At 44.8% G+C, this 26,377-nt stretch overlaps 1 protein-coding gene across 1 annotated transcript; it reads left to right on the plus strand.

Moving 5' to 3' along the window:
• The first annotated feature begins 11,960 nt into the window (after nt 1-11,960).
• Nucleotides 11,961-25,951, plus strand: LOC146802304 (keratin, type I cytoskeletal 12-like). Its single transcript, XM_085621878.1, has 8 exons — nt 11,961-12,396; nt 14,086-14,168; nt 17,048-17,204; nt 19,471-19,629; nt 20,060-20,185; nt 22,291-22,508; nt 22,758-22,807; nt 25,267-25,951. Exons 1-8 carry the CDS (start codon nt 12,025-12,027, stop codon nt 25,362-25,364), a joined length of 1,263 nt encoding a protein of 420 aa, XP_085478004.1. The 5' UTR covers nt 11,961-12,024; the 3' UTR covers nt 25,365-25,951.
• Nucleotides 25,952-26,377: the final 426 nt, after the last annotated feature.

Below are 26,377 nucleotides of genomic sequence, written 5' to 3' on the forward strand. Positions count from 1 at the left end.
AGGATGACCTTCTCGATCCACGCCCACACTCATGATGCAGCACACAACCCCAACACAACCATGTGGCACTGTGATCCAAAACTGCATTCTGGCATCTCCATGCATCCAACCTTGGCCTAGCCACCATTCTCAACATCCGCCTGACGCAAGCATGCAGGACATGGTAGGGACACATGTCTAGACATACCTTGGAGCGGCAAGCCATTTCACTCCACATGATCCCTGACCTCTGCGCATGACTGTTGCTCCCCTGAATGTGTCTGTAGCCACAGTTGTGCGGGAACCACTCAGCTGGTTGGGCCCAGCACAGGTGAGTATGGTACTCCATGTCTGTATCAGATGATGCATTGGGACCCATGTGTGTCCTGGGCAAGACTGAGACCCCACGGTTTGGATGGTTGGAGTTAATTCTGAGATCAGGCATGCTTTGACTTTACGACACACACATGTATTGTAATAATGCAGAATCACGGCATCATCTTGTAAGTGTGATTAATTTATTTGTGGTGGGGTACGGGTTTGTGGGGATGACAAGAGGTGCACAGCGGGAGTGTAGAATCCAAAGTTCACTGGGGGAGTTGGTATCCTTGCCGTAGCAAAATGTCAGAGTCCATGCCACAGTCTTCGTCAACATAGGTCAGACAGTGACCAGCAAGTCCATGTGGCAGAGGATGTCATGTGCTGCTATTGGGCCAGAGGGCCAGGTGCCAGCCCAGGTGACCTGGGAGATGGTGATGTTCTGCTGACTCTCACAGTCTTTTTCGTGGACGACCCACCTTCCTGCGGGGACCCTCGGAAGCAGGCCGTGACGATGTCTGTGACGCTCCGTCGGATGAATCCTCCTCCTCCTGATCCCTCCCTGTGTCTGGTAATGGCCTTCGCCTGGTGCCACAGGGAGGGTTGCCCATGTTGTCGGCAATCCGACGGAGTACACCGGTCATTTGGGTTTGCACCGCCACGAGCTCAGCCTGTCTATCCTCCATCCTTCCTTGGTGTTGCAGTTGACAGGCATGTTGCTGGGCCTGCAGGGTCTTCATCTCCTGGAGGGTCCCCTTGATGTCATTGAGGGTGGACGCAATCTGGTCCATGCCCCTGGTGTCACGCCGGTATGTATCCAGGATGTTGCTGACCTGGGACACTACCGGGTCCTGAGCTCCCTGGTCAGGTTCGCGCCTCCGCCGTCCTCCACTCCCGCCACCCCTGCCCACGTGCACCTGGCCTGCCGTTGTGGGCGCATCGGGTCTCCGGGACCCCTGAGGGATGGCATCTGCGTTGCCGCCTGCCTCCTCCTGGGTGCCCGGAGGACCGTGTCCCTCCTGGGCAGACTGGCTGGGTGGCCGTGTGCGGGCAGGGCTCCTGGACGTCTCCTGGGATGTGGCAGGAATGGGGGTGGTGGTTGGCACAGTTGTACCTGACGCAGGTGCTGCAGGTGGTTGGACACCAGAGGGGCCAGGTTGGTCTGGGTCATCCACGGAGTGGTGAGAGTCGTCGCTGGCGGTGGGGTCCTCATCCCGCAGAGCCTGGTCCTGTGAGACTTCCCCCCCAGTGTTGGGGGGTGATCGTCGACGTTGACCTGTGTGTGAGAGAGACAATGTTAACAGTGTTACATGTGGCATCCATGTTTCATGCATTTCTGATTTGGCACTCTTCCTCTGGGTAGTTGGATCTGTCTTGCATTCCTCTCACAGTGCACTTGTGCATGGGTATGTCCCTTGGCCACAGCTGTCAGGGCTTTACGCATGTGTGACACAATCTTAGTTGATGCATCTATTTGGGTACACAGTCAGCAGTGTGGTGTGCGGGCGTAGCGAGCCATGCAGAGGCACCTTACGTGTTGCACTGTACGTGGCCAAATGGTGTTTTGCCAAGGCAATTTGATGTTGCAGGTAGGTGACTGAAGCATTTGGGACAGGGTTCTTACCGACACAGTGGGTGGGTATACTGGGTGTGTGGTTGGGCCTGTGCCTGCAGCACGGATGGACTCGTGCACAGATTGACACATGGACCGGTCTTCATCTACGGTAGGGGGGGTTGAGGCACTGCCAGACCTTGTCTGCATGCACACAGTCCACCGGCTGACGAGTGGACATGGCCACACCACCCAAGGGTGATTTAGTCTCCCTGTGTCTCCCTTCCTCCCTCCCTCTGTCACCCTCCTCCCTCTGTCGGTCTCCCTCTGTCACCCTACTCCCTCCCTCTGTCTGTCTCCCTGTGTCCCCCTCTGTCTCCTTCCCTCTCATTCCCCCTCTCCCTCCCTCTATTTGTCACCCTCTGTCACCTCAGGCCAGCTTCCTGGGCACACACAGTTAGCCGGTCTTTGAATGGCCATTGGCTTGTTCATGTGAGTTAGTTCCTGTTCTCCGGGCACCCATTGGGCAGTGTGTCTGAGTGTAGGCTGCTGCTGTGGCGGTGTGTGCTGAGACTCTATCAGAGCGATGCATCTTCATTGTCTGCTGTTATGTGCAAATTGTGCCTTCAGACCCATGTCATCCTGCATGGCAGCCACCATTTGCAGGCAAGACAGTACTGTGTGGGTACACACAGTTTGTATGGCTGTGCCCTGGGCCATATGGGCTGAGGGCATTGTTGTGTGCTTGTGAGTTGCTCAATGTTAGTTTTGATGCCCCCACTCCCAGCATCGGCCACATCCTGTGTTGTGTTGGTGTTTTGTGTGGCCTGTGACTTGGCATGGCCCTGATTGATGCATGGGGCATGGAGGCGCTAGTGGCATGTGTGTGTTTGTGGAGTGTTGTTGTGTCCGGTGGTGGCTTGGGGGGGGTGGCGTGCATGATTGATTGTGTATGGCATCCCCCCCATGTGAGGTGAGTTGTTTGTGTACTCACCAGGGTCTGGGAGTCCTGGTAGTCCGTGTAGTCCCTCCACCGCCAGCGTGGACATCACCTTCTCCTCCCAGGGATGGTATTGTACCGGTCTGGGGGGCGGCCCTCCTCCAGTGATGTTCCCCTGGTTGTGATTGTCAGTCATCTTCCTCTTGACCGTCCTCCGCAGATCGTACCACCTGGATTGGCACTCGTGCCTGGTCCTTCTGGTGGTCCCAACAGCATTCACAGAATCGACAATCCTCTGCCACATGGCCGTTTTTTCGGATATGCTGGTCTGTCTGACCAATGTTCCAAAGAGCTGTGGCTCGACTCTGAGGATTTCGTCGACAAGGATCTCCAGCTCCTCCTTTGTGAACTTTGGATTCTTGGTGGTGGACATGGCGTGGGGTGTGGGTGTGGATGGTTGTGGGGGTGTGGGTGTGGATGGTTGTGGGTGTGTGGGTGTGGTAGTGGAGGTGTGTGTGTGAATGTGATGAGGGGGTGTTTGTGTAGGTGGTTGTGTGAAGGTATGCAAGTGTGAGGTTCAAGTATGGTGGTGTGGGTCGTCTGTGGGCTCTGGCAGCAGTGGGTCTGTTGCAAAGGCTCATGGTTTGTGTGTGTGGTCCATTTTTATTGGTCCATTTGTGGGTGTGGCTGTGTTTGAAATTTGTGTGGGTGTGTTATGAGGAGTGATTGAGTTTTGGGCCTCTGTTTGGCAGTTTGGCAGTTGCAGGTCAGTGTATGTGATGTTTGTGGGGTTGTTGGGCATGTTTGGTGGTGTGGGGAAACTCTAATTGACTCTCCTTGTGTAAATATGGTTTGTCCTGGTTCAGTACGTGTGTTTTTGGCGTCAGTACGGTACGTACATGCACTGGTGGGGATACGGTCCGCACATTCCCTGGTGGGGTGTGGGTACGGCCGTACTTCCACGGGTGGTGGTTCGTTGCGTACATACACGGCTGGGGGTTAGGTGCGTACATACACGGCTGGGGGGGGGTTCGGTGCGTACATACACGGCTGGGGGGGGTTAGGTGCGTACATACACGGCTGGGGGGGGGTTCGGGGCGTACATACACGGGTGGTGGTTGGGTGCGTACATACACTGCTGGGGTGGTGGTTCGTTGCGTACATACACGGGTGGTGGTTCGGTGCGTACATACACGGGTGGGGGTTCGGGGCGTACATACACGGGTGGTGGTTGGGTGCGTACATACACGGCTGGGGGGGGGTTCGGTGCATACATACACGGCTGGGGGGGGTTCGGGGCGTACATACACGGGTGGTGGTTGGGTGCGTACATACACGGCTGGGGGGGGTTCGGTGCGTACATACACGGCTGGGGGGTTAGGTGCGTACATACACGGCTGGGGGTTAGGTGCATACATACACGGCTGGGGTGGGGGTTCGGTGCGTACATACACGGGTGGTGGTTGGGTGCGTACATACACTGCTGGGGTGGTGGTTCGTTGCGTACATACACGGCTGGGGGTTAAGTGCGTACATACACGGCTGGGGTGGGGGTTCGGTGCGTACATACACGGGTGGTGGTTGGGTGCGTACATACACGGTGGGGGGGGTCGGGGCGTACATACACGGGTGGGGGGTCGGGGCGTACATACACGGGTGGGGGTTCGGGGCGTACATACACGGGTGGTGGTTGGGTGCGTACATACACGGCTGGGGGGGTTCGGTGCGTACATACACGGCTGGGGGGGGTTCGGGGCGTACATACACGGGTGGAGGTTGGGTGCGTACATACACGGCTGGGGGGGGTTCGGTGCGTACATACACGGCTGGGGGGGTTAGGTGCGTACATACACGGCTGGGGGTTAGGTGCGTACATACACGGCTGGGGTGGGGGTTCGGTGCGTACATACACGGGTGGTGGTTGGGTGCGTACATACACGGCTGGGGGGGGTTCGGTGCGTACATACACGGGTGGTGGTTGGGTGCGTACATACACGGCTGGGGGGGGGGTTCGGTGCGTACATACACGGCTGGGGTGGGGGTTCGGTGCGTACATACACGGGTGGTGGTTGGGTGCGTACATACATGGCTGGGGGGGTTCGGTGCGTACATACACGGCTGGGGGGGGTTAGGTGCGTACATACACGGCTGGGGGTTAGGTGCGTACATACACGGCTGGGGGGGGTTCGGTGCGTACATACACGGGTGGTGGTTGGGTGCGTACATACACTGCTGGGGTGGTGGTTCGTTGCGTACATACACGGCTGGGGGTTAGGTGCGTACATACACGGCTGGGGTGGGGGTTCGGTGCATACATACACGGGTGGTGGTTGGGTGTGTACATACACGGCGGGGGGGGGGTCGGGGCGTACATACACGGGTGGGGGGTCGGGGCGTACATACACGGGTGGGGGTTCGGGGCGTACATACACGGGTGGGGGTTCGGGGCGTACATACACGGGTGGTGGTTGGGTGCGTACATACACGGCTGGGGGGGGGTTCGGTGCGTACATACATGGCTGGGGGGGTTCGGGGCGTACATACACGGGTGGTGGTTGGGTGCGTACATACACGGCTGGGGGGGGTTCGGTGCGTACATACACGGCTGGGGGGGTTAGGTGCGTACATACACGGCTGGGGGTTAGGTGCGTACATACACGGCTGGGGTGGGGGTTCGGTGCGTACATACACGGGTGGTGGTTGGGTGCGTACATACACGGCTGGGGGGGGTTCGGTGCGTACATACACGGGTGGTGGTTGGGTGCGTACATACACGGCTGGGGGGGGTTCGGTGCGTACATACACGGCTGGGGTGGGGGTTCGGTGCGTACATACACGGGTGGTGGTCGGGGCGTACATACACGGGTGGGGGGTCGGGGCGTACATACACGGGTGGGGGTTCGGGGCGTACATACACGGGTGGGGGTTCGGGGCGTACATACACTGCTGGGGTGGGGGTTAGGTGCGTACATACACGGCTGGGGGGGTTCGGGCGTACATACACGGGTGGGGGTTCGGTGCGTACATACACGGGTGGTGGTTCGGTGCGTACATACACGGCTGGGGGGGGTTAGGTGCGTACATACACGGCTGGGGGTTCGGTGCGTACATACACTGCTGGGGTGGGGGTTCGGGGCGTACATACACTGCTGGGGTGGGGGTACGGGCCGTACTTCCACGGGTGTGGGTACGGTGCGTACATACACGGGTGGGGGTTCGGGGCGTACATACACAGGTGGGGGTTCGGGGCGTACATGCACTGCTGGGGGGGGTTCGGTGCGTACATACGCGGGCGGGGGGGTGGTGGGGTGTTCGGCGCGTATGCGGGCACATGTCTCCATGGTTGCTATGGGAGTTCGGTTCGGACGGTGTTTTTTGCGTATGGTTGTGAAATGGGGAGGACGGGAGGGATCGTACTAGCGCTGTCGGACTTTATTTTTCCGTACGGTGGGTTTTTCGACCGGGGACGTGTCGGTGACTTTTCCCGACCCGAGGACGTGTGGGGAAATCTTCCCAATGCGATTCGTATGGACTTTTTTCCGTTCGAATCGTACTTGGCAGTTTGTACGCTACTTTGACGATTCGGACGGAAAAAAATCCGGATACGAGTCGGACGGGGAAGTTTTTTGCCGGATCGGAATTGGCACCTAACCCTATATAATTTACTATTCCCACTCCAGTTAACATAAAGTCAGGAAAGGTGCTGGACAGTAACCCTATATAATTTACTATTCCCACTCCAGTTAACATAAAGTCAGGAAAGGTGCAGGACACTAACCCTATATAATTTACTATTCCCACTCCAGTTAACATAAAGTCAGTGAAAGTTCTGGACAGTAACCCTATATAATTTACTATTCCCACTTCAGTTAACATAAATTCAGAGAAGGTGCTGGACAGTAACCCTATATAATTTACTATTCCCACTCCAGTTAACATAAACTCAGGAAAGGTGCTGGCCAGTAACCCTATATAATTTACTATTCCCACTCCAGTTAACATAAAGTCAAGGAAGGTGCTGGATAGTAACCCTATATAATTTACTATTCCCACTCCAGTTAACATTAAGTCAGGAAAGGTGCTGCACAGTAACCCTAAATAATTTACTATTCCCACTCCAGTTAACATAAAGTCAAGGAAGGTGCTGGACAGTAACCCTATATAATTTACTATTCCCACTCCAGTTAACATAAACTCAGGGAAAATGCTGGACAGTAACCATATTTAATTTACTATTCCCACTCCAGTTAACATAAACTCAAGGAAGGTGCTGGCCAGTAACCCTATCTAATTTACTATTCCCACTCAAGTTAACATAAAGTCAGAGAAGATGCTGGACACTAACCCTATATAATTTACTATTCCCACTCCAGTTAACATAAAGTCAGAGAAAGTGCTGGACAGTAACCCTATATAATTTACTATTCCCACTTCAGTTAACATAAATTCAGAGAAGGTGCTGGACAGTAACCCTATATAATTTACTATTCCCACTCCAGTTAACATAAACTCAGGAAAGGTGCTGGCCAGTAACCCTATATAATTTACTATTCCCACTCCAGTTAACATAAAGTCAAGGAAGGTGCTGGACAGTAACCCTATATAATTTACTATTCCCACTCCAGTTAACATTAAGTCAGGAAAGATGCTGGACAGTAACCCTATATAATTTACTATTCCCACTCCAGTTAACATAAAGTCAAGGAAGCTGCTGGACAGTAACCCTATATAATTTACTATTCCCACTCCAGTTAACAAAGTCAGGAAAGGTGCTGAACACTAACCCTCTATAATTTACTATTCCCACTCCAGTTATCATAAAGTCAGGGAAGATGCTGGACACTAAACGTATATAATTTACTATTCCCACTGCAGTTAACATAAAGTCATGGAAGGTGGTGGACAGTAACCCTATATAATTTACTATTCCCACTCCACTTAACATAAATTCAGAGAAGGTGCTGGACAGTAACCCTATATAATTTACTATTCCCACTCCAGTTAAAATAAAGTCAATGAAGGTGCTGGACAGTAACCCTATATAATTTACTATTCCCACTCCAGTTAACATAAACTCAGGGAAGGTGCTGGACACTAACCCAATAAAATGTAATATTCCCACTCCAGAAAGATAAAACTGAGAGAAGATGCTGGTTATAACATCACTTAAAATATTAAAAATCTACATTTATTAACTATGAGATATCATTTAAAAACTATTACATTTAACAATACTATAGTTACAACAATACCCACCCCTATCCCATATTAACCCTAATTCCATATAAAAAATGTACAATATGTTTTCCATAAAATGTGCAAATATACAATTATTTAATTATAATTTTTATTTTAAATTTTAAATTTCACAATATTTTCTAATAAATTTAATTGTTTTATGATCTATTTTTACACTATTATTTTTAAAAATTACTCCCCACCCTTCTCCCCTAATATACCCACATCCCACCCATAAATACAACATAAATATTGAAATTATAATTTCCAATTAAAGGTATATAATTAGAATTTTACATTAAATTTTCACAAATTGAAATTATTTCCAATTATATATTTAGTTATTAATCTATAATTTTGTAATAATTATTAAAATACAATCCACACCCTTACACCCTATTAATCCAACTTCCCAACCATGAAACCTAAAAATTATTTCGAAATTAATTTGAATTTTGTTTAAAAAAATTGTCAAAATTAAATTAACATTTTTAACTTTCTCATTCTTTAATATTAATATTTATAACTTATTATCCAATTTTACAGTAATATTTTTAATACACTCCCCACCCTTATACACTAATAACCCTACATCCCACTCATAAAACAAAATTAAAATTTCATTATAAATTTAAATTATATAATTTCGAATTTACATTAACATTTTGAAATTTCAAATTATTAAATATTTAATATTTTTACATTATTATCTGATTTTACAATAACATTTTTAAAACACTCCCCACCCTTCTCCCCTAATAACCCAACATCCCGCTCCTAAAAAATGTATATAATTTCTTTATTATTTTTTAAATTATAAATTTTTAATTTACAAATTTGATTACAATTTACTATTCATAATTATTTATTATTTAATATTTTTAAATTATTATCTAATTTTACACTAATATTTTTAAAACACTCCCCACCCTTATCCCCTAATAACCCAACATCCCGCTCCTAAAACATATCATACAATAAATTACTTAACACTATTAATTATATTTTAAAAATTAATAAAGTATTTATACATATAATTAAACAATTTACTCATTCAATATACACTAAATAGACATTTTAAACAATATATATATTATATTTCGATATTTCTAACAAAACTAATCAATCGATATTATCTACAAACGATATTACTACATCGATATTTCATACTTCGATATTTTACTAAACACAAATAAAACGATATTACTTACCTCGATATTCTACACTTCGATATTAATTATCTCGATATTTTGACTTCGATATTCTTGTTGTTCGATATTATTTTTTCGATATTATGTCTATTTACCACGCTGGCGATATTGCTCTATACCTGACACAACCATACTACTCCATAGCGTGAGTCCTTCACATCTTTGAGCTTTTTGGTAGCTATTCTGGATACCATATCAACTGGTCAAAGTCGGTGATCTTTCCTCTGTCGGGCCCCTCCCCCATGGTTACGCCACGGTGCTCGGCCCCAGTGGTGGTGGTGGGCTTTAAATACTTGGGGGTGCACATTACTAGGGACAATAAAGAATTCCTGGTGAGGAATCTGGGGCCTCAAATGAGTCACTTGACTGCAGATGGTAGCCACTAGCGCTCGCTCCCGCTCTCTCTTATGGGATGGGCTGACACTACCACGGCTCCTCTATATATTACAGAATACTCCTTTCCAGATCCCGCCAACTATCTTTAAGCGTATATCACAGGAAGTGCGGACACTACTGTGGGAGGGAGGCTCGCAGAGAATCACACTACATAAGGTAAATAGAGGAGTCTTCGATAGAGGGATTGCTGTCCCGGATGTTACATTGTACTTCTGGGCCTCCCAGTTGCAGGTGGGCGGGTGATCCTTACTGTCGGGTTTCAAAGGCTGGAAATTAATAGGAATTAAATATTTGGGGGATGTGTGGAAAGGGGATTCTCCCCATACGTTTGAATATCTCCAAAAAGAGAACAATTTGCATAATTCACAGCAATACCCGTACCTGAGACTCTTGCACGCTTTGCACACACATATTCATCATGGAGTTTCCATTCCAGACTACTCTCCGCTAGAAGACCGGCTACTGCTGGACCCCATTCAGGGAAAACCCACCTCCACAATCTATGGTAAATTGATTCTCAAAAACGTTTTCACTCCAAAGTTTAACTTGTTACTGAAGTGCACTGATTTAGCAATATAAATTGATGACTTGTGTTGACAAAATCTGAATTACACTTGAAAATGGATTTACTTACAAACAACTTTACACCATTGCTGTCCATTTTTGGTGCCAATCGGTGTAAATGTTTATGAATGAGAAAATCTTCTTACACAAAAGAAAATAGCACCAGGGGCAGCAAGGCTTTTTAACCCTTTGTCCCACTGACCAAGGTGTGGTGGTGCCTCCTACTTCCCCCCCCACCCCCCCAATATGAGGGGGTTAAAAAATACTTGGTCCCAGCTTGGACTGCAGTTTTCGCAACAACTTTGGCGTGCTTTCCGATCCTGGGGACAGGACGGCCCCCCTTTTTTTTTTGGCTCTCTACAGTGGCCAAAACTGTTCTTTTCGGACCCCCAACAGATGTTATCACGGAGCGCATTTTAGGGGTGACCTTTGTCAATTTACATTACTGTCGGGCATGGAAATAAAGTGATTGCCTAAGACTCAAGTTCGCAAATTGGCTGCTAGGCACTAGGGGGCAGATTTACAAGAATTGACGCATCACTGCATATTAGCAGAGATGCGTCAGTTAATGTGCGTCACGCATAAGAACCGGTGCGCCACCTTAGATGCATCACATTTACAATGCGGCGCAACGTGGCGCAAGGATTGACAGATGCGTGACGCATCTATTGGCGTAAAGGAAACGCATTTCTGGAGTCGTGTCGCAAGCATAACGCAACTCCAGCAATGCTTTGGAATGCCTAGATCAAACATGCTGTGTCACTCCTTACGCCTGCTTCAAGCAGGCATAAGGTTTTGACGCAGTGGCGTCGTAAAAGTGACTCAGTGAAATCTTGTAGATTTCACTGCATCACTTTTACGAGGCTTTCTTGCGTCAGAATGCCCACCCTGCATACATTATACCTGACACAGGTATAATGTGACGCAGGGCTTTACAATGTGACGCATCTCCATAGATGTGTCACGTCGTAAACGTGTCGCAACGGGGTGCATTATTTACAACGCCGCTGCGTAATAAAAAGGACACAACAGCAGCATAAAATTGTCGCAGGGGGCTTGTAAATCTGCCCCTAGATACCTATAGCCTTGAGATTAAACCTCGTTCCCTTTATTTATTAACTGTGATTATTGAGAGGCTATTGAGAACTAGTTCTTAAATGGACAAGAGTCTATACCACCAAGTGTTTCAAACTGATTGAATATACGTTTATGTATTCTCTCATTAGTTGGTCTTACATAGTGCTACAAGCCTGCTTTCTGTTACTTCAGAGCACCAACTTGTCATCAACTACAGCACAAAAACTGCAAGAATCTTTCTGTACCCCGGGATGCCTCAATTCAGGGCACTTGTTCTAGGTGATTACTCAGTGTTAATCTTTTTTAAAGCATTTGTCACACCGTGTACACTTGAAAGTGGCTGTTGCCAAGTTTATGTTATTGCTCCAGGTGTACAAGTGAAGCCATAAGAAATGGGGGTTGCACAATCATTAAAAAAATGTTTATAAGATTACCTAATTAAAGTAAATGCTTACCGTTGCCCCACCCGCTTTGTCTCGTGGGGATGATAGCATGTACCCTGAGGCTTTTCGCAATTTGATGAGAAATGGATCTGCCAAACAAGACTTGAATATTAATTAATTGCACCTATAGCAATGAGAGGGAGAGTCTGATCTGGAGAAAAAAACTGTTGATTTAGCAGTTTACTCTTAGACATGAAACGCCCACCAGGGTTAGTATATAAAGGCTCAAAAATCCAGCCATTGCACCAGCACCTTCTACTCTCCTACTCTGTGGCAATTTGAAGGGAGCAGTTCTTCGGGAGCATCATGTCTTACCTCCATCATAGTGCTAGTTCTAGTCGGGCTTCAATAGGTGGTGGCGGTGGGGCCAGCTTTGGTGGCTTCCAAGGCAGTGTTGGAGCAGGCGGAGGTTTCCAAGAGGGCTATGGTGGTGGCTTTGGTGGTGGACCTGGCGGGGGCTATCTAAGCAACGAGGGCCTCCTCTCTGCTGGGGAAAAGCAGACCATGCAAAACCTTAATGACCGCCTTGCTACCTACCTGGACAAAGTTAAACAATTGGAAAGTGCCAACGTGGAGCTTGAGAACAAAATCAAGGAGTGGTATGAAAAGCACCGAGCAGGATTAATACCTCAAGACTACAGCAGATATTATCCAATAATTGCAGATCTTCAAAAAAAGGTAGGAAAGTCCTGCTAGGCCAGTCATTCTGCCCACCTGCTTTCCACCAATGCAGTCATTAAAACCATTAAAAACTTGGAATAAGGATAAACCCGATTAAATCATTGCTTGGTATTGCTGCATTGCAGTTGTTAATGCAGAAATTCATATTTACTTTTTAGGTTATTTGCTTTTTAAATATGCGAGGGAGTCGTCTCTCATAGTTTCCAGATAGGGCTTTTTATAGAGTACAGACACTCTTCTCCAGATGTGTATAAAATGTCACTCTCACTCTTTATTTTGTCACTGCAATTCATTTCAACCACACCATATTTATGGACCCACACGTTCCTGCAATGAAACTGCGACTAAACGCTTGTAAAGACCGGATTATTAAGATCTTCCCTGCTGTTTGTCTAAGACTGAGCCAAAAGTCTAACATTATCATATTAATTTGTACATTTGCAGTTATTGTAATTTTTTTTTAAATGCAGATACAGTTCCATTGGATTGAGGGTAGTGGGCAGTGCAGTGTAGTTCATTGCATGATTACCTGAGATAAATGGCAAGCAAATTTGTGCGACTGCCTGGCTGTAAGATCATTGAGCCGTTCATTTGCTTCCAGGTGACTCCATGCATCACTATGTTTAAAGTCCCGGGCTGTCATTTAACACATTCATGGAATCCACTCTTTCAGTTGTAGTCTTAGTTTTCTTCAATAGAGTCAGTGTCACTGACATTGATTGTGTAAAGGGAAGACGAAACACAAATTCCTAGATTTACAAATCCGCACTGTTTCTACTGATACTGCATGGTGGTGCTTATATTATTAAACAAAAAAAGGAGCGAGGGAGCTGGGTACTATGTGCCATATGTATCAATGTTAGGTTTTGCGATTCTCAAATAGCAAATTTTTGAGAATCGCTATTTGAGAATCGCAAAACGCTATGTAAGTAGGATTTGCAATAAATTTTGCGAATCCCACATATTCCTTATTTGCGAATCGCAAATTGCAATTCGCAATTAAGGAATACCTCCCCATTCATTCCTATGGGCCTAGAGGCCCTTAGGAATGAATGGGAAGATATTCTCAATTTGCGATTCTCAATTAGAGAATCGCAAATTGAGAATGCAATTTCAAGTGTGCCAGGGTCTCAAAAGGACACCCTGTTGCACCCATGAAATGAGCATGGGTGCAAATGTGGCGCACATACATGCCCTAAGGGCATGTGTGTGCTCCACATGCCACTTTGAAAAATGCAAAAATTTACATTTTTTAAAGAAATCGCAAATTACCACCAATCTGTAGTTGGTGGTAATTTGCGATTCCTTATGCCATATTCGCAAAACTTGGGTGCCTCATACATTCCATTTAAGGAATCGCAAATTGCGATTCCTTAACTGCATTCGCAAAATAAGGAATCGCAAATTTTGCAATTCCTTATTTTGCGAGGCAGTTTTTGTTTTATACATACCATTAAGCCTAATTGCGATTTGAATGATACATATGGCCCTAAGTGCTTGCTCCAAATATCTGTAAAGATACTACCTGTCATAAACGCTTAATCAAAAAATGCAACTTCACTTTCATTATTTTTCAGGAAGATTATTGCATATTTTTTTCTGAAGGTCAAATTCATTGTCCTTTTTGAAATTACCCTTCACCTAATGCATCATGACCTTCCACTGTGACCATCTATTGTCTTCCAGATCATTGCTGCATCTACTGATAATGCCAGGATCATCCTGCAAATCGACAATGCTAGACTGGCTGCTGAAGATTTCAAACTTAAGTAAGTCTATCAATTCCGGAATTCCACAGACAGCTATCCGAATTCCAACATATTCTTGCCTGTCCTCACCTCCCTTTCCACAAAGCAAATCCATTATCATAGCCTTATCTAAAGTAGATGTGTTTACTGTAACAGCCTTTCGATTGTTGTGTCACAATATGTGTTCTCCCCCTTGACAAGATCATTACCGTTGCCACATGGGCGCTTTCTAACCTTGCCAGACACATCCAGACCTCCCCTTGTCTGGTAACCATGAATAACTGATCCCTTGAAACCTGAGGGCTTGAATTAGACCTCCATAGATGGCCCAACATCCATCAGGGTGGTAGAGGACATCTCCCCCCACCCTGACCGGACTACCACCCACCATACTACAAGATCGCGGCCGGTCCAGCAGTGATCCTGCGCCTCCAGAGGAGCCACTGCCACCACATCTTTTAAGCAGCCATGCAGAAAACCTTTGTAATTCAGAATGACTCCTAAAGCAGCAGGATTCTGTTTCTAGAAAAACAAAATGCTAATAGGCCAAACACCCTGGGAGAAGAAGTCCCAGGGGTCATTACTTTTTCCCTGTTCATGAAAGCTAGAAACAAGCATTGCTAATGCATCCGTTTCGCCTATGTGATTAATAAAGTGCTGTTTTCATCAATTATCGTCTGGGAGAAGGAAAGAGCTTCCTGACAGATAACATGGGAGTGGAGAGGATGTGGTGCAGTGAGCCGAGCTGCTGACTCGAGAGCTGGGGATCCCGGGTCGAGTCTCGACGGGCCACTCAACATCCTGTGATTCTATGCAAATCACTTAATTTCTCGGGTGAAAAATTGTTATATAAATATGCTGGAAGTGTATACGGCAAAACTAAATGGAAATATAGTTCCACCAAAGCAGAAGTTAACAGTATTTTGGCAGCAGGAAAGTGATATGAAAAGCAGAGGAGGACCAAGCATTGGTAAATGCAGGAAAATATGCTACAGCCAATAGAAATGGAGGAAAGGTAAGTGGCATGCACAGGAACCAATGAGAAGACAGGAAAGAGAGGAGGCGGGATGTAAGTCCCTTTTAAGTTTACATTAAAAACAATAGATTTCTCAAGCACAGTGCAAACGCTGTGCAGGCGAAACCAATAAAGGATATTAGAATGTCCACACTAAATAAGAAGTGTGGTATCATACCCTTACCCTGACAACGCCTACTCCGTCTGGCAGTTGGAGTAAGTGTTCTAAAAGTGGAGCCAGCAGAGGCACTGATGTCGGAAACCTGATAGTAAGACTGACAAAGTAGAGTAAGCAGAACTATGTTTGGAGGACAAGGCCCTCTGTCATTTTTGCGATGGAGTATCCGATCTGCCATACTCTAAATCAGGCCAATAGTATTTAAAATAATCCATGATATGCTCCCACTTACAACATCTTACACACAATCACTAGATGTACTTACTGATGAAATCTGCTATTGGCAAAATTAAAACATTTTTTCTATCCTTAACGTAGCTTGTGAGTCACAGAGATGTTTGCTCTTGAGATGAGAGCCCGATCACTGGACTCAGCTCTCAAACACCCAAATGACTGATTACCTCACTTCATCCACTCTTTTATCTCACCCTTTTGCCACATAAGGGTCCTTTACTCTATGCATGCTTTTTATCTCAATCACCACTAGTCACCTCACTCACCTTCCTCACTATATCACCATCCAATCCGTACCATGCTTTGTAAAGCATGTATGTAAGAAATATGACCAATTCAAATACATTTCAAAAGAACAAATAGGGCAATGATGTCGACTTTGAATATCTGTAGTTATTTTGCTAGGCATTATCTATAAATTACATTTTCCAGTCATTCCACTTGTGAAATAAACTTTAGACAAGAGACAAGCACAAGTTTAGGATTAGCTCATTGACAAAAGCACAGAGATGGGTGACTTTCTTGAATTAATCTCATCATTGAGATCTATTGGAAATGCATACTGAGGACTTAGATGAGGGTAGACGGGATGGAATGCTTTGCACCGTCTTCTCTGGATAGCTATGCTGTATGAATATATGCTCTAGAAATGTCTTCTGAATGTAGAACAGCTTCACTTGTGTTTAAGATTAACACAATCTCATTACACAACTAACTTGATTCTGCTACATTATGGAGATTTGTTCTAATACCAGAAGACCACCATTTAGACACTTAAACCATTCTGAACAAATGTGGCAATTTACAGAACATTCCTAAAAATGCACTTGTCCTTGCATATTTGGATTTCAAGCAACATATTGTCACATGGCTCAACCATAAGAGTTTACACAGTGTCTACTACACACTCTATCTAGGGGAAATCACCTGGTTTTACCTAATCAGCCATTCAGTGGTACTGGTTGAGAATGATGCAAGTCAGATGGGCTACTCTTTCAGTTTACACACAGATGTTAGAAGCAGGTACATTTACCATAACATCACTCTAAACTGTGTTTCTTTACCTTACTGCAAAAATAATGAAACTATGATTTATCCTGAAGGATTTGGTAGACTTGAATTTCCAACAGTCATGTCTAACTTGCATGTTGGGAATTTTGTATGAAACTGATCTAGCATTTAAAGACCAAAACCACCAGAAGGGTATTTAAAGAGAAATTCTATAACTCTCCAATAGAGGCATTTTATCAGTCGCTTGTTATAGATGTCACCAACAGTATCGTACTTCTACATCTTTTATTTAAAAAAAGCATATGGATTTAGTTGTAAATTTGAAATGCCACAGGGCTTATGGCACTGTGCTGTTGCAATCTTTAATTTACCTGCTTGAAGCCACAGTTGTAATAACCTGCTCTTTCAGATGTGTTTTTTCTTTGCCCGTTATTCACATGCCTACTTATGTTTTTTCTCCAGGTACGAGAATGAGCTGTCCCTGCGCCAGAGTGTGGAGGCTGACATCAACGGGCTTCGTAGGGTGCTGGATGAGTTGACCTTATCCAAGTCTGACCTTGAGGGAGAAGTTGAGAGTCTAAGAGAGGAGCTGGCTGCCCTCAAGAAGAACCATGAAGAGGTAAAAGCAGTTGTTGTACTTCTAAAGAGACATGAAAGTGCTGGTATTGACACAGATGGAGGCTAAAAACTTTTTTTTACATGCCCTTGAAATTTGTTTTCTGATTCATCAGAGTTTTTCCTTAATTGTGGATGTCTGTATTAGAAAAATCTTTGAAAAAAATCTTCGTGATTTGGTTTGGAGCTTTTTTCAAAGGCATGGCACACAAATGAGAAACTTAATTTTGCTAACCCCTGACAAGAAATGAGGTCAAGGGATCTTATAAATGTCTTAGGTGGGGAAATGCAGGAGAGTGTGAGTTTGCATTTAAGACAAAAATCTGAGGTGTGCAGGAACTGTGGGAAGCCATGTTAGTTACATTCTCCTGCTGAAATTGGTGCTTTTGAACAAATCCTCCATTCCAGATCTAGCAGTTTACTGAGTGATTCTGAGAATTCTTGTTCGTTATCACAAGGTAAGTTGCAATAGGGATGTAGAGAATATTTGACACATTTCAACTATTTCTTACACTTTGCCTTGAAACAGGATGGATTATTACCATTTCTCAAGGCAGAGTCAACAGATACAAGGGAAAGGTGTGGCAGAAAGCAACTATTCACCTAACACCAATGCACTGGCACACAGCTTATCATATCAGGTTTGCATTGCAAACCTGAGACACCTGAGAAGTGAACAGCATTACATTGCTTGCTCCAAGAAGAACATATATGGTTATACTCTCAAGAAGTCTAGGGCTGGTGGCTCTGTTGTTTCTAAGGCTGTTGTATCCTTGGCCAAGTTACAGGCATTTGTAAATGTGATGATTGGTGGAGGGGATATCATGAAAGGGAGGACTATCGTTCACTTGAATCATTCAGTCATTTTCAGAACCCATGGTCCTACTGATGAAATCTTTGTTTGGTAGATACACCTTCTTGCTAGACCATAGTCAACCCCTCGCCACATCTTCTGCTGACTAGTGCCCGCATCCTGTCACACCGGAGTCAGGCCCACATCCTGTCACACCGGAGTCAGGCCCGCATCCTGTCACAACGGACTCAGGCCCGCATCCTGTCACACCGGAGTCAGGCCCACATCCCGTCACACTGGAGTCAGGTCCACATCCTGTCACACCTGAGTCAGGCCCACATCCTGTCACACCGAGTCAGGTCTTTTCCTCCACAAACATACCTGTTTCAAATCAAGTATCTGTTCTTCCCTTGCACTACATTATCTTCTCTCACATCACACCTCCAGATGCTCCAGTAGATTCCATTTCCACATTTGATGGTACTTCATTTACTAACCTCAAAGGAGTGAAATGAAGAGTTGGTGCTGTAAAGGACTTTGAACCTCTGAGTTGCCAGTGACACCAGATGTCAGCAGCAGGCAATGAATCTTAGCTGTTTCCTACAACTAGACTGTGTCTCCTTACCAGCACACCTCACAACCTTCTCACTCAACAATTGCCCTTCCTCTTTGTAGTCAAGAGCCTTCCTTGCGAAGAACATTCTTAACCCTTCGATCAATGCAAACCATTGTCCTTATGTCAAGCCTCCCTCCCCTACCATTCCTGTTCTTTTTATTCCAGCATTACAATCATTAAGTCAGACAAAATAATTCACAGGCTCCTGTTAAAATGCCAAAAATATGTCCTTAGGGTAATGCCTAGTATGTCACTTAAAAAGGAAAAAGAGAATGCTATAATTTAGAAACAATATATACTCATATCCCCTTTGGAAAAGTAGATGCTGCTACAAACCAGTAACGACACTGTGCTCTATAGGAGTATTTGATGTGTGGTAATCCACAGATACCAATGATGGGGTTATGGTTATGATTTGTTTTATTGAAAGCAAACATGGATGTGAATTAGTGGCGACTAGGGATGGCAGCTGTAACTACAGAAAACCTTTTGGTACCCCTGGCACTACTCTTGGAAGCAGTGGTCTGAGGGATCAAAAATAATGGGAGAAAGAAAGTAAATATAGTTCAAAGAACCATGTTTGTCTTTGAAGTGCACAATCATTGCCCCTTTCATCTCAACTCACCAGCTAAGACGAGGCTCTTGAGGGGCCCACGGTGGGAAACTGGCAAAACTTGGGATGCTGATGGGGATCAAATTATGCATGATGTCACTTCTGTTACTATTGGCATTTTGGTGAATTGACTTCTATGAAAGCAACTATATAAAGAGCACAAAAGGTGACTGTTCCGTGTAGTCTTTCAAACTCATGTATTCCTGCCTGTGATTTATGCCCTTGATATGTTGCTACTCTTCCTGCAGGAAATGAAGGCACTCATGGGAACCCAAGGGCAACTCAGTGTAGAGATGAATGCAGCGCCAGGTATCAACCTGCTGAAACTCCTCAGCGACATGCGAAGCCAATATGAGGAGATGGCAGAAAAGAATCGCCGGGATGCCGAAGCAAATTTCCTGGAAGCGGTGAGGAGGGGAGATAAACAGCTTGGTGCATGTCTTGCGGGTTGTGGGATAGGGCGGACTGAACTATGGGAAACCTAGGTATTGCCTAACCAACTAATGTTCCCTGAAATGCCCATAAATGATGTTGCCAAGTAAGTCCCAACCCAGACTCTATGTAAATTATCACCTAGTCTACTCAGGGCTTACCAGCCATTCTGAGTTCCCACAGACTGGTCCATTCTGATGCCTTGGTTGTGGGAGGAGGTGTGTTCTAAATACGGATTAGCATATGGTTGACCCCTGTCTGTAATGACCGAGACAATTGAAAGATGATGTATTGGAATGCACCACAGATGACTACCACTGGCGGAGGGTAAGTCAAGCAGTTCATCCATCAGTGTTTTTGATGTGTAGACATGTGACGTACACTCACACCCATGCTGTCTCTTAGAGCAATGCCATCAAGCAAGAAATCTCTGCCGGGGTTGAGCAGGTGCAGTCGAGCAAGAGTCAGATTCACGACCTGAAACGCTCCCTCCAGGCCTTGGAAATTGAATTGCAGGCAGCTCTGGCAATGGTAAGTTGTGTCAATTATTCCAGTTCTTTCTAAAGATATTTCAAGGGCGCAAGATCTTTCCAAGCATATAAGGTGCCCCATTTCTCCTGGAAGAGCTTTAAGAACAGGAAAACGATGAAAGCAGCATTTATATAGCACATAGGTCACTCTCAAGAGAATGAAGGCAGATACATAAGTGCCATGTTTCCTGGGTCCTTGAGTGGGTCCAGATAAGTTTATTTCTTTGCATTCTGGAACTTGTAGTTCTGGTTTTATAATGGGATAAAATGTGCCTACAAGTCATAGAATGTAAAGACAAATTCTTGACTGGAGCAGCTCATGACGCTTGGAAATGGGATATTTGGCAGGGCTGCCCTAGCAGTATTAGTGAGAACACTGTAACTGAATTGGCTTTAAATCTCATTTTTTGCAATCTCAAAAACAAGCCCATTTGTCTTTGGAATCAGGCGCTGAGCTGCCAATCTGGATGTTACATATAGTAGCCAACTACTGAGTGTTACCGTTAATTGATCGACTGATTGCATTGACAGAGCTCAAGCAGCCACATCCTTAGAAGTGTACCAGCGCTTAAGGTAGATTAAAGAAGCAGGATGCATGAGCTATCTTATCAGGGGAGGGACATAGTAGCATTACCAACAGTTTTCCTAAACTAAGGTCAAACATATTGGTCTTGACCAATTTCCTAGGCGGCATCAGCTTCGATTGTAGCCCAATGATTGGAGGTAGGGAATTCCAAATTCTAGCTGTGAGAACTACCAGACTACGTTGTCCTGGCCCGAGTTGGAAGATCTCAGTGCTCTGCCAAGAATATACAATGAAAAAATGGCATTCACGTATGTCTTGGGATTTACCTGATATGGTTTTATGAAAGAGCGAAAGCGCTTTAAATAAACCTCTTTCGTAAACAGGCGGCCAATGTCATTTGTCTAAATATGCAGTAATAGACTCATTGCTTTTCAGGTCTACAACTAGCCTAGCAGCAACATACCGCAGGAGTTGGAGGCAATGGATACGATATTTAGGCCCATCCACTAAGGAGAATTTCAATAGTACTTGCGAGAGATGATAAGTGGCTGCTCATATCTCTTCTAGCAGACTTAGGTGTGTCAGGCAAGAACTTATCAAGAACATACAATAATCTGAAACTGGTGGTACATACATTTTCCACACCGGCCTGAAGCCTGTCTATTCCCACACCCCAGTTGCGTGCTGGAGGCACTGGCACGGGGAAATCTCCAAGCTCCTTCAGCCATCATTTGGCGGTCCACTGAGCATCAGGCCCGAACACTACAACCTCAGTTTTACCCTCATTAAGAGAGAAGGAGTCAGTGTGCATCCAATGTGCCACCTTCCTTAGGTACATGTTGAAGGTGTGGGCTGGCTCCTTTATTTACCATCTAGTCTGACAATCAATGACATGTCATCAGCATAGGTCTGAAAAGAGATTCCAAAGTGTTCTAGCAACTGAGTCAAGGGCCATTAACAACTCCAAAAGGGAAGCTAATAAATGTTTGTAAGTTATATAAATGTCTAAGCCCAACTTCCAGTAACAAACAAAACTATACACATGCATAAACTATAAACTATACTAATAATCATACAAGAAATCAAAGCATAGATCCAGTGCTTAAACAAAGCTTTCCTAAGTTATGGGACACAACTCACTCAATAATAGCGTGAGGGTAACGACGAATTGGAGAGTAAGCAAGCAGTCCTTATGGTCAATATTTCAGTTTCTACTGCATGAAAAAGCAATATATATGTTCTAAATGATAGGAAATGAGAGTTGGAATCTATTCAACATGCTCCCATGCTGCCTTAATAGCAACTTGGACTCTTCTCTGGCTTAGGCAGTAATCTCTCAGGTCACAAACGTCTACTGCATGTATTTCATTGGCATATGCCTGTTATTCAATCCCAATCCAAGGCAGGCTTGGCAAGTTTTCACACCTCAACATACCTGATTGCAGTATATTACTCTGAACTTGAGGCTGGGTTATGGGCTGGAACCATTCTTCATCATGCTCAGACATACAACCCAGTGCCACTTAGAACGCCCTCCATTACCATGTGTCGCCTGTCCTTCTTGTCTTGTTTACCGGCAGAAACAATCCCTTGAAGCCGGCTTGGCAGAAACAGAAGGCAACTACTGTGCCCAGCTGGCACATCTTCAAGTAAAGATCAGTCAACTAGAGGAGGAGCTCGCGCAAATCAAGGGAGAGATGGAGAACAATATGGCAGAGTATGAGCAACTCCTGGACATCAAGAGCCGGCTGGAGAGGGAGATTGAGACCTACCGGCGCCTGCTGGACGGTCAGGGCAGGTATGACGATGGCAAGTCCTGAACACCTACACTTTAGCAATATTTTGGTTCCAGGCAAATACCTTTACCTGGGGTGCCATAGCAGGGAAGAGAGGAGCCCTAATTCGCCCAAAAAAGTGACACAGGAAAGCCCTTGGCAAAAACCTTTACTTGAAACCACTATTGACACTAGACACCAAACATTGCTTATAGAATGGTTATAAACCAAGCGCGTTCTCAGTCATGTGTTTGTATGTTGTTTCCTTTCAGTGGCTATATCGAGCAACAGCCCAAGAGTTATGGCTCTCACTCATCTAAAGGTAAGGGTGCCCTCTTTTGCGTTGTGATAATGGCTAGATGTGACAGTGGTGGGTTCTGTTGCCATAACCCCACCTGTTTGCAGTTCTGCCTGGTATAATAAAGCCTCACTGCCAAAGGATTTGTATGGGACATTTAGTTCCACAGTGGCAGCAGTAGTTCTTGCCATCCCACCAGAGACCAAAGACTGGTCCTGCACTGCCTAACTTCTCTATATATAGATTAGAAAGCACAGAGGTGGCATTGCTCAAGCAGGCCTAATCCAGGAAGGAAATTAAGGGTGAATTTCCTCCATTCATCGCATTTTGTGGCATTAACCCTCCCACCATACAACATGCTGCACTCATCTAGTTGTTTTACCTTTTGCAAGGTAACCTCTGGCACCTATTACCAACTTTAAAAGCTAAAGTTAACATTGTAAGCGGCTATCTTGTTCTACTTTCCTTTCCACCGACAATGCTAGAGTCACATGTTGCATTGCTGCTTTATGATGATATGTTGCCATGAGTTCTATGCATGAAATGAAAAAGTTATAAATACCTGTTTAGCACTTGAAATGTGTCACTGAATAAAAAGGATGGAAAAAATAGAAATAATATAATGATTGGATGATCGTGGGATTTTGGTTTGAGGATTATTTACTGCCCCATAAACGTGTTGGAAAAACCTCCTTTTGAAGAGCGAAACATGCATTTTATTACTGCCCGATTAAAATACTCCCTCTTAGAATTAGAATTCCCTCTTTCATCATAAATTAATGAATTTACTTTCAACCACCAACTGTTGGCAGAGCTTGGGCTCAATCCATCTGATGCAGTAGAGGCCCCACTCTCTCTCCTTCTTTTATCATACACTTTGGGAGTTTCTCCCTCAAGCACACACTCACTCCTTTTTGCCATGGAGAGTTGCTTAACTATGGGCTGGAGAAAAGCTTCCTCCAGAGAGGGCCTGATGACCAAGGTATGTAAAGACAGCCATCTTGATCTAGGCATGTTAGAACCAGAGGTCAGTATGGTCACATGACATAAAAGGACCAATGATTGAATGTTCAATGATGGGACATGCAGCAATAACAGGATGCTTACATGAGAGATATTGGTCAGTATTAGAATCTTTACCTGCGTGTCTGTAAATATTTTGCACATGTACCAAAAAGAATATTTAGGCGGCAATGCACATGCATCAACAATCAAGTTCACATGAAGCTCATTTGCCATCAGGAGAGCCTTCGCGTGAGTTACTTACACCACTGCCTTTATACCTAGCACATTAACACACGGTGCATGCACCAACTAGAACATTTACAGGAATCATATGCATCAATCAGGATGTTCCCGTGTGGCACATGCACCAAAGTTCATATTTACATGATGCACAAACACCAATGACAATAGTCACATGACATATATGCACCAATTAGAAAATGACCATGAGGCACTTGCTCTACACGAGACCCTTCATATGAGGCACTTTCACTCACTAGTCCCTTCTCAAGATGCACATGCGTCAATTTAAACTTATCAACAATGAGGAACATGCACCAATATTAGCATGTTCGAAGGAGTGGCGTGTAGCAATTTTAGCATGATCTGCAGAGGCGCTTCATCAGCAAAGCGAGCATTCCAATGTGGCCGCACATGCACTAGTGCCACGTGAGGTATATGCACCCACTAGATTGTTCACCCAAGACAGATGTATACAAATTTTAATTTTCACAAGGGACATATGCACTAAGTAGAATGTTCCCCTCAGGCAGGGCACTAACATTGGCAAGGTTACAAAAAGGAAAAAAACATACATCAAATAATGACATGAAGCATATGCACTGACGTCACTGTGTATAAGATAAATGCACCACCACAACAGCAGCAACAGTGGACAAGCACAATATCACAATTTTCAATACTATCATCACATATGGGACATGCACCAGCCTGAAAGTGCTCACTAATGAGACATATGTGATGGTTCGCGTTAGGGGCGTACGTCTAGAATAAATGTCTCAAATAATACAAATGCCAACGATGCGTGAAAATTAAAGTGTAGTCTTATTATTAGAATGTGTGTATGAGGCACATTTTCAATGTTAAACCATTCACAAGATACAGACACCAAAATTAGGAAATTCACAAAGGGACATTTACATGAGGAACAGACAAAGCTCATGATTACTTTTGACCAGTTTAATTCTGAGCCATTTTTTTTTTTTTTTTTTTTTTTAATGAAACCATTCGGGCGCAATTTAGAAAGCTATTTCCCTACCTATGTTTAATTTAGGTACAAAAATTGATGCAATGGAGATGACAAAATCTAATGCCTGATTTGTGAAATGAGATCAGAATGCCATTCTTTATCCAACATGTCCACCACCCTCTCTTACCTTTATGCACTAATCTTTTTCTCTAAAGGTATACTACCTGCATTGCATTGTTCACCTCTTCATTTCTTGTTTCAACCCCAGATCCAGTTAGAAGCCGCGTTGTGAAGACCATCGTCCAGGAAGTGGTTGATGGCAGAGTAGTCTCACAAGAGGAGAATCAAAGTGAACAGAAACTATAGACAGAAGCTGGGTCTCTGCTTATGGAACTGCTGATCTACCAGGAAACCTACAGCAAGATGCCCAAACAGGGAGGAGGAACACCTTCCATAGTACTACCCCTCCAGTTCTTCTGCTTTTCCTAGGGGGTTCATCAAACATAGCCATAGAATGTGTTGGACAATTCAACACACTGAGCAACACAACACCATCATCCCGCGTATACAAGCAAGCGAGGAGACGCCCACATTGAATGAGAGGACACCTAAGAAAACCAAGAGGGCGCCCAGAGGTTCATCACGTGGCTTGGCATTGACCAAGGACGAGCGCTCTTACTTTGACAATGAATAGTCAATTTTTGGTTACTAACCTTCAAAACTTAGGTCAATGGAGAGCATTTTATGTGCCATATCCCTTGCAAATGTACCTGTGGAGACAGCACACATTGCCACCTCAGCAGGGGCACCGGCTGGGAAGTGGGGCTGGTCACTGTGCCAAGGCTCTTTCTTTGGGTTTTCATCTCTGACCTTTCACCTCTCTTTGCAATAAAATACAAATCTCTGTTTCTGTTCTATTATTATCCAATAAACTATCTTTTTGAATGAAAACACTTGCCCAACTTTGCTATTCATTTATTGAAAATATTTAATTTCACTATATTCTCTTGAAGTTCCTTTGAATGGAATCTAAGGTGGACTGACCTTAGGTTTAGGAAATTGTTTCCCGAATTTTCTATTGATGAAGCAGTCAAAGAATATATGCTCAGCCTAGGAGGGCATGTGGTGGAGTGCTCCTCATCCAGCCACAGGTCTCCTCCCCTTGAGTGCAGTCCATGCACCGCAGGCTCATTTACAGAGTGAGTACACTCAATTCAAGGTTTTATGCTTACTGACATACCAAAAGAATCCTGCACAGATTTTGCATTCCTCATAGCAACGATTGCAAGAACTTTTACAACAGTTTACATGGCTAAGGTTTAACTAGCAGAAAAATAATTCTGCATGTATTTGCCATTTTTAATCAAAATAATCTGCAA

This window comes from Triturus cristatus, chromosome 8 (assembly GCF_964204655.1).
Source record: "Triturus cristatus chromosome 8, aTriCri1.1, whole genome shotgun sequence".
Taxonomy (NCBI): Eukaryota; Metazoa; Chordata; class Amphibia; order Caudata; family Salamandridae; genus Triturus; species Triturus cristatus.

What these genes read in the sequence shown, in the direction of transcription:
- LOC146802304 (XM_085621878.1), top strand. Translation starts at nt 12,025, where the DNA reads ATGTCTTACCTCCATCATAGTGCTAGTTCTAGTCGGGCTTCAATAGGT. An exon ending in TCAAGAAGAACCATGAAGAG is followed by an intron (nt 17,205 to 19,470) that starts GTAAAAGCAGTT and finishes CTCTTCCTGCAG; the next exon opens with GAAATGAAGGCACTCATGGG. An exon ending in CTGCTGGACGGTCAGGGCAG is followed by an intron (nt 22,509 to 22,757) that starts GTATGACGATGG and finishes GTTTCCTTTCAG; the next exon opens with TGGCTATATCGAGCAACAGC.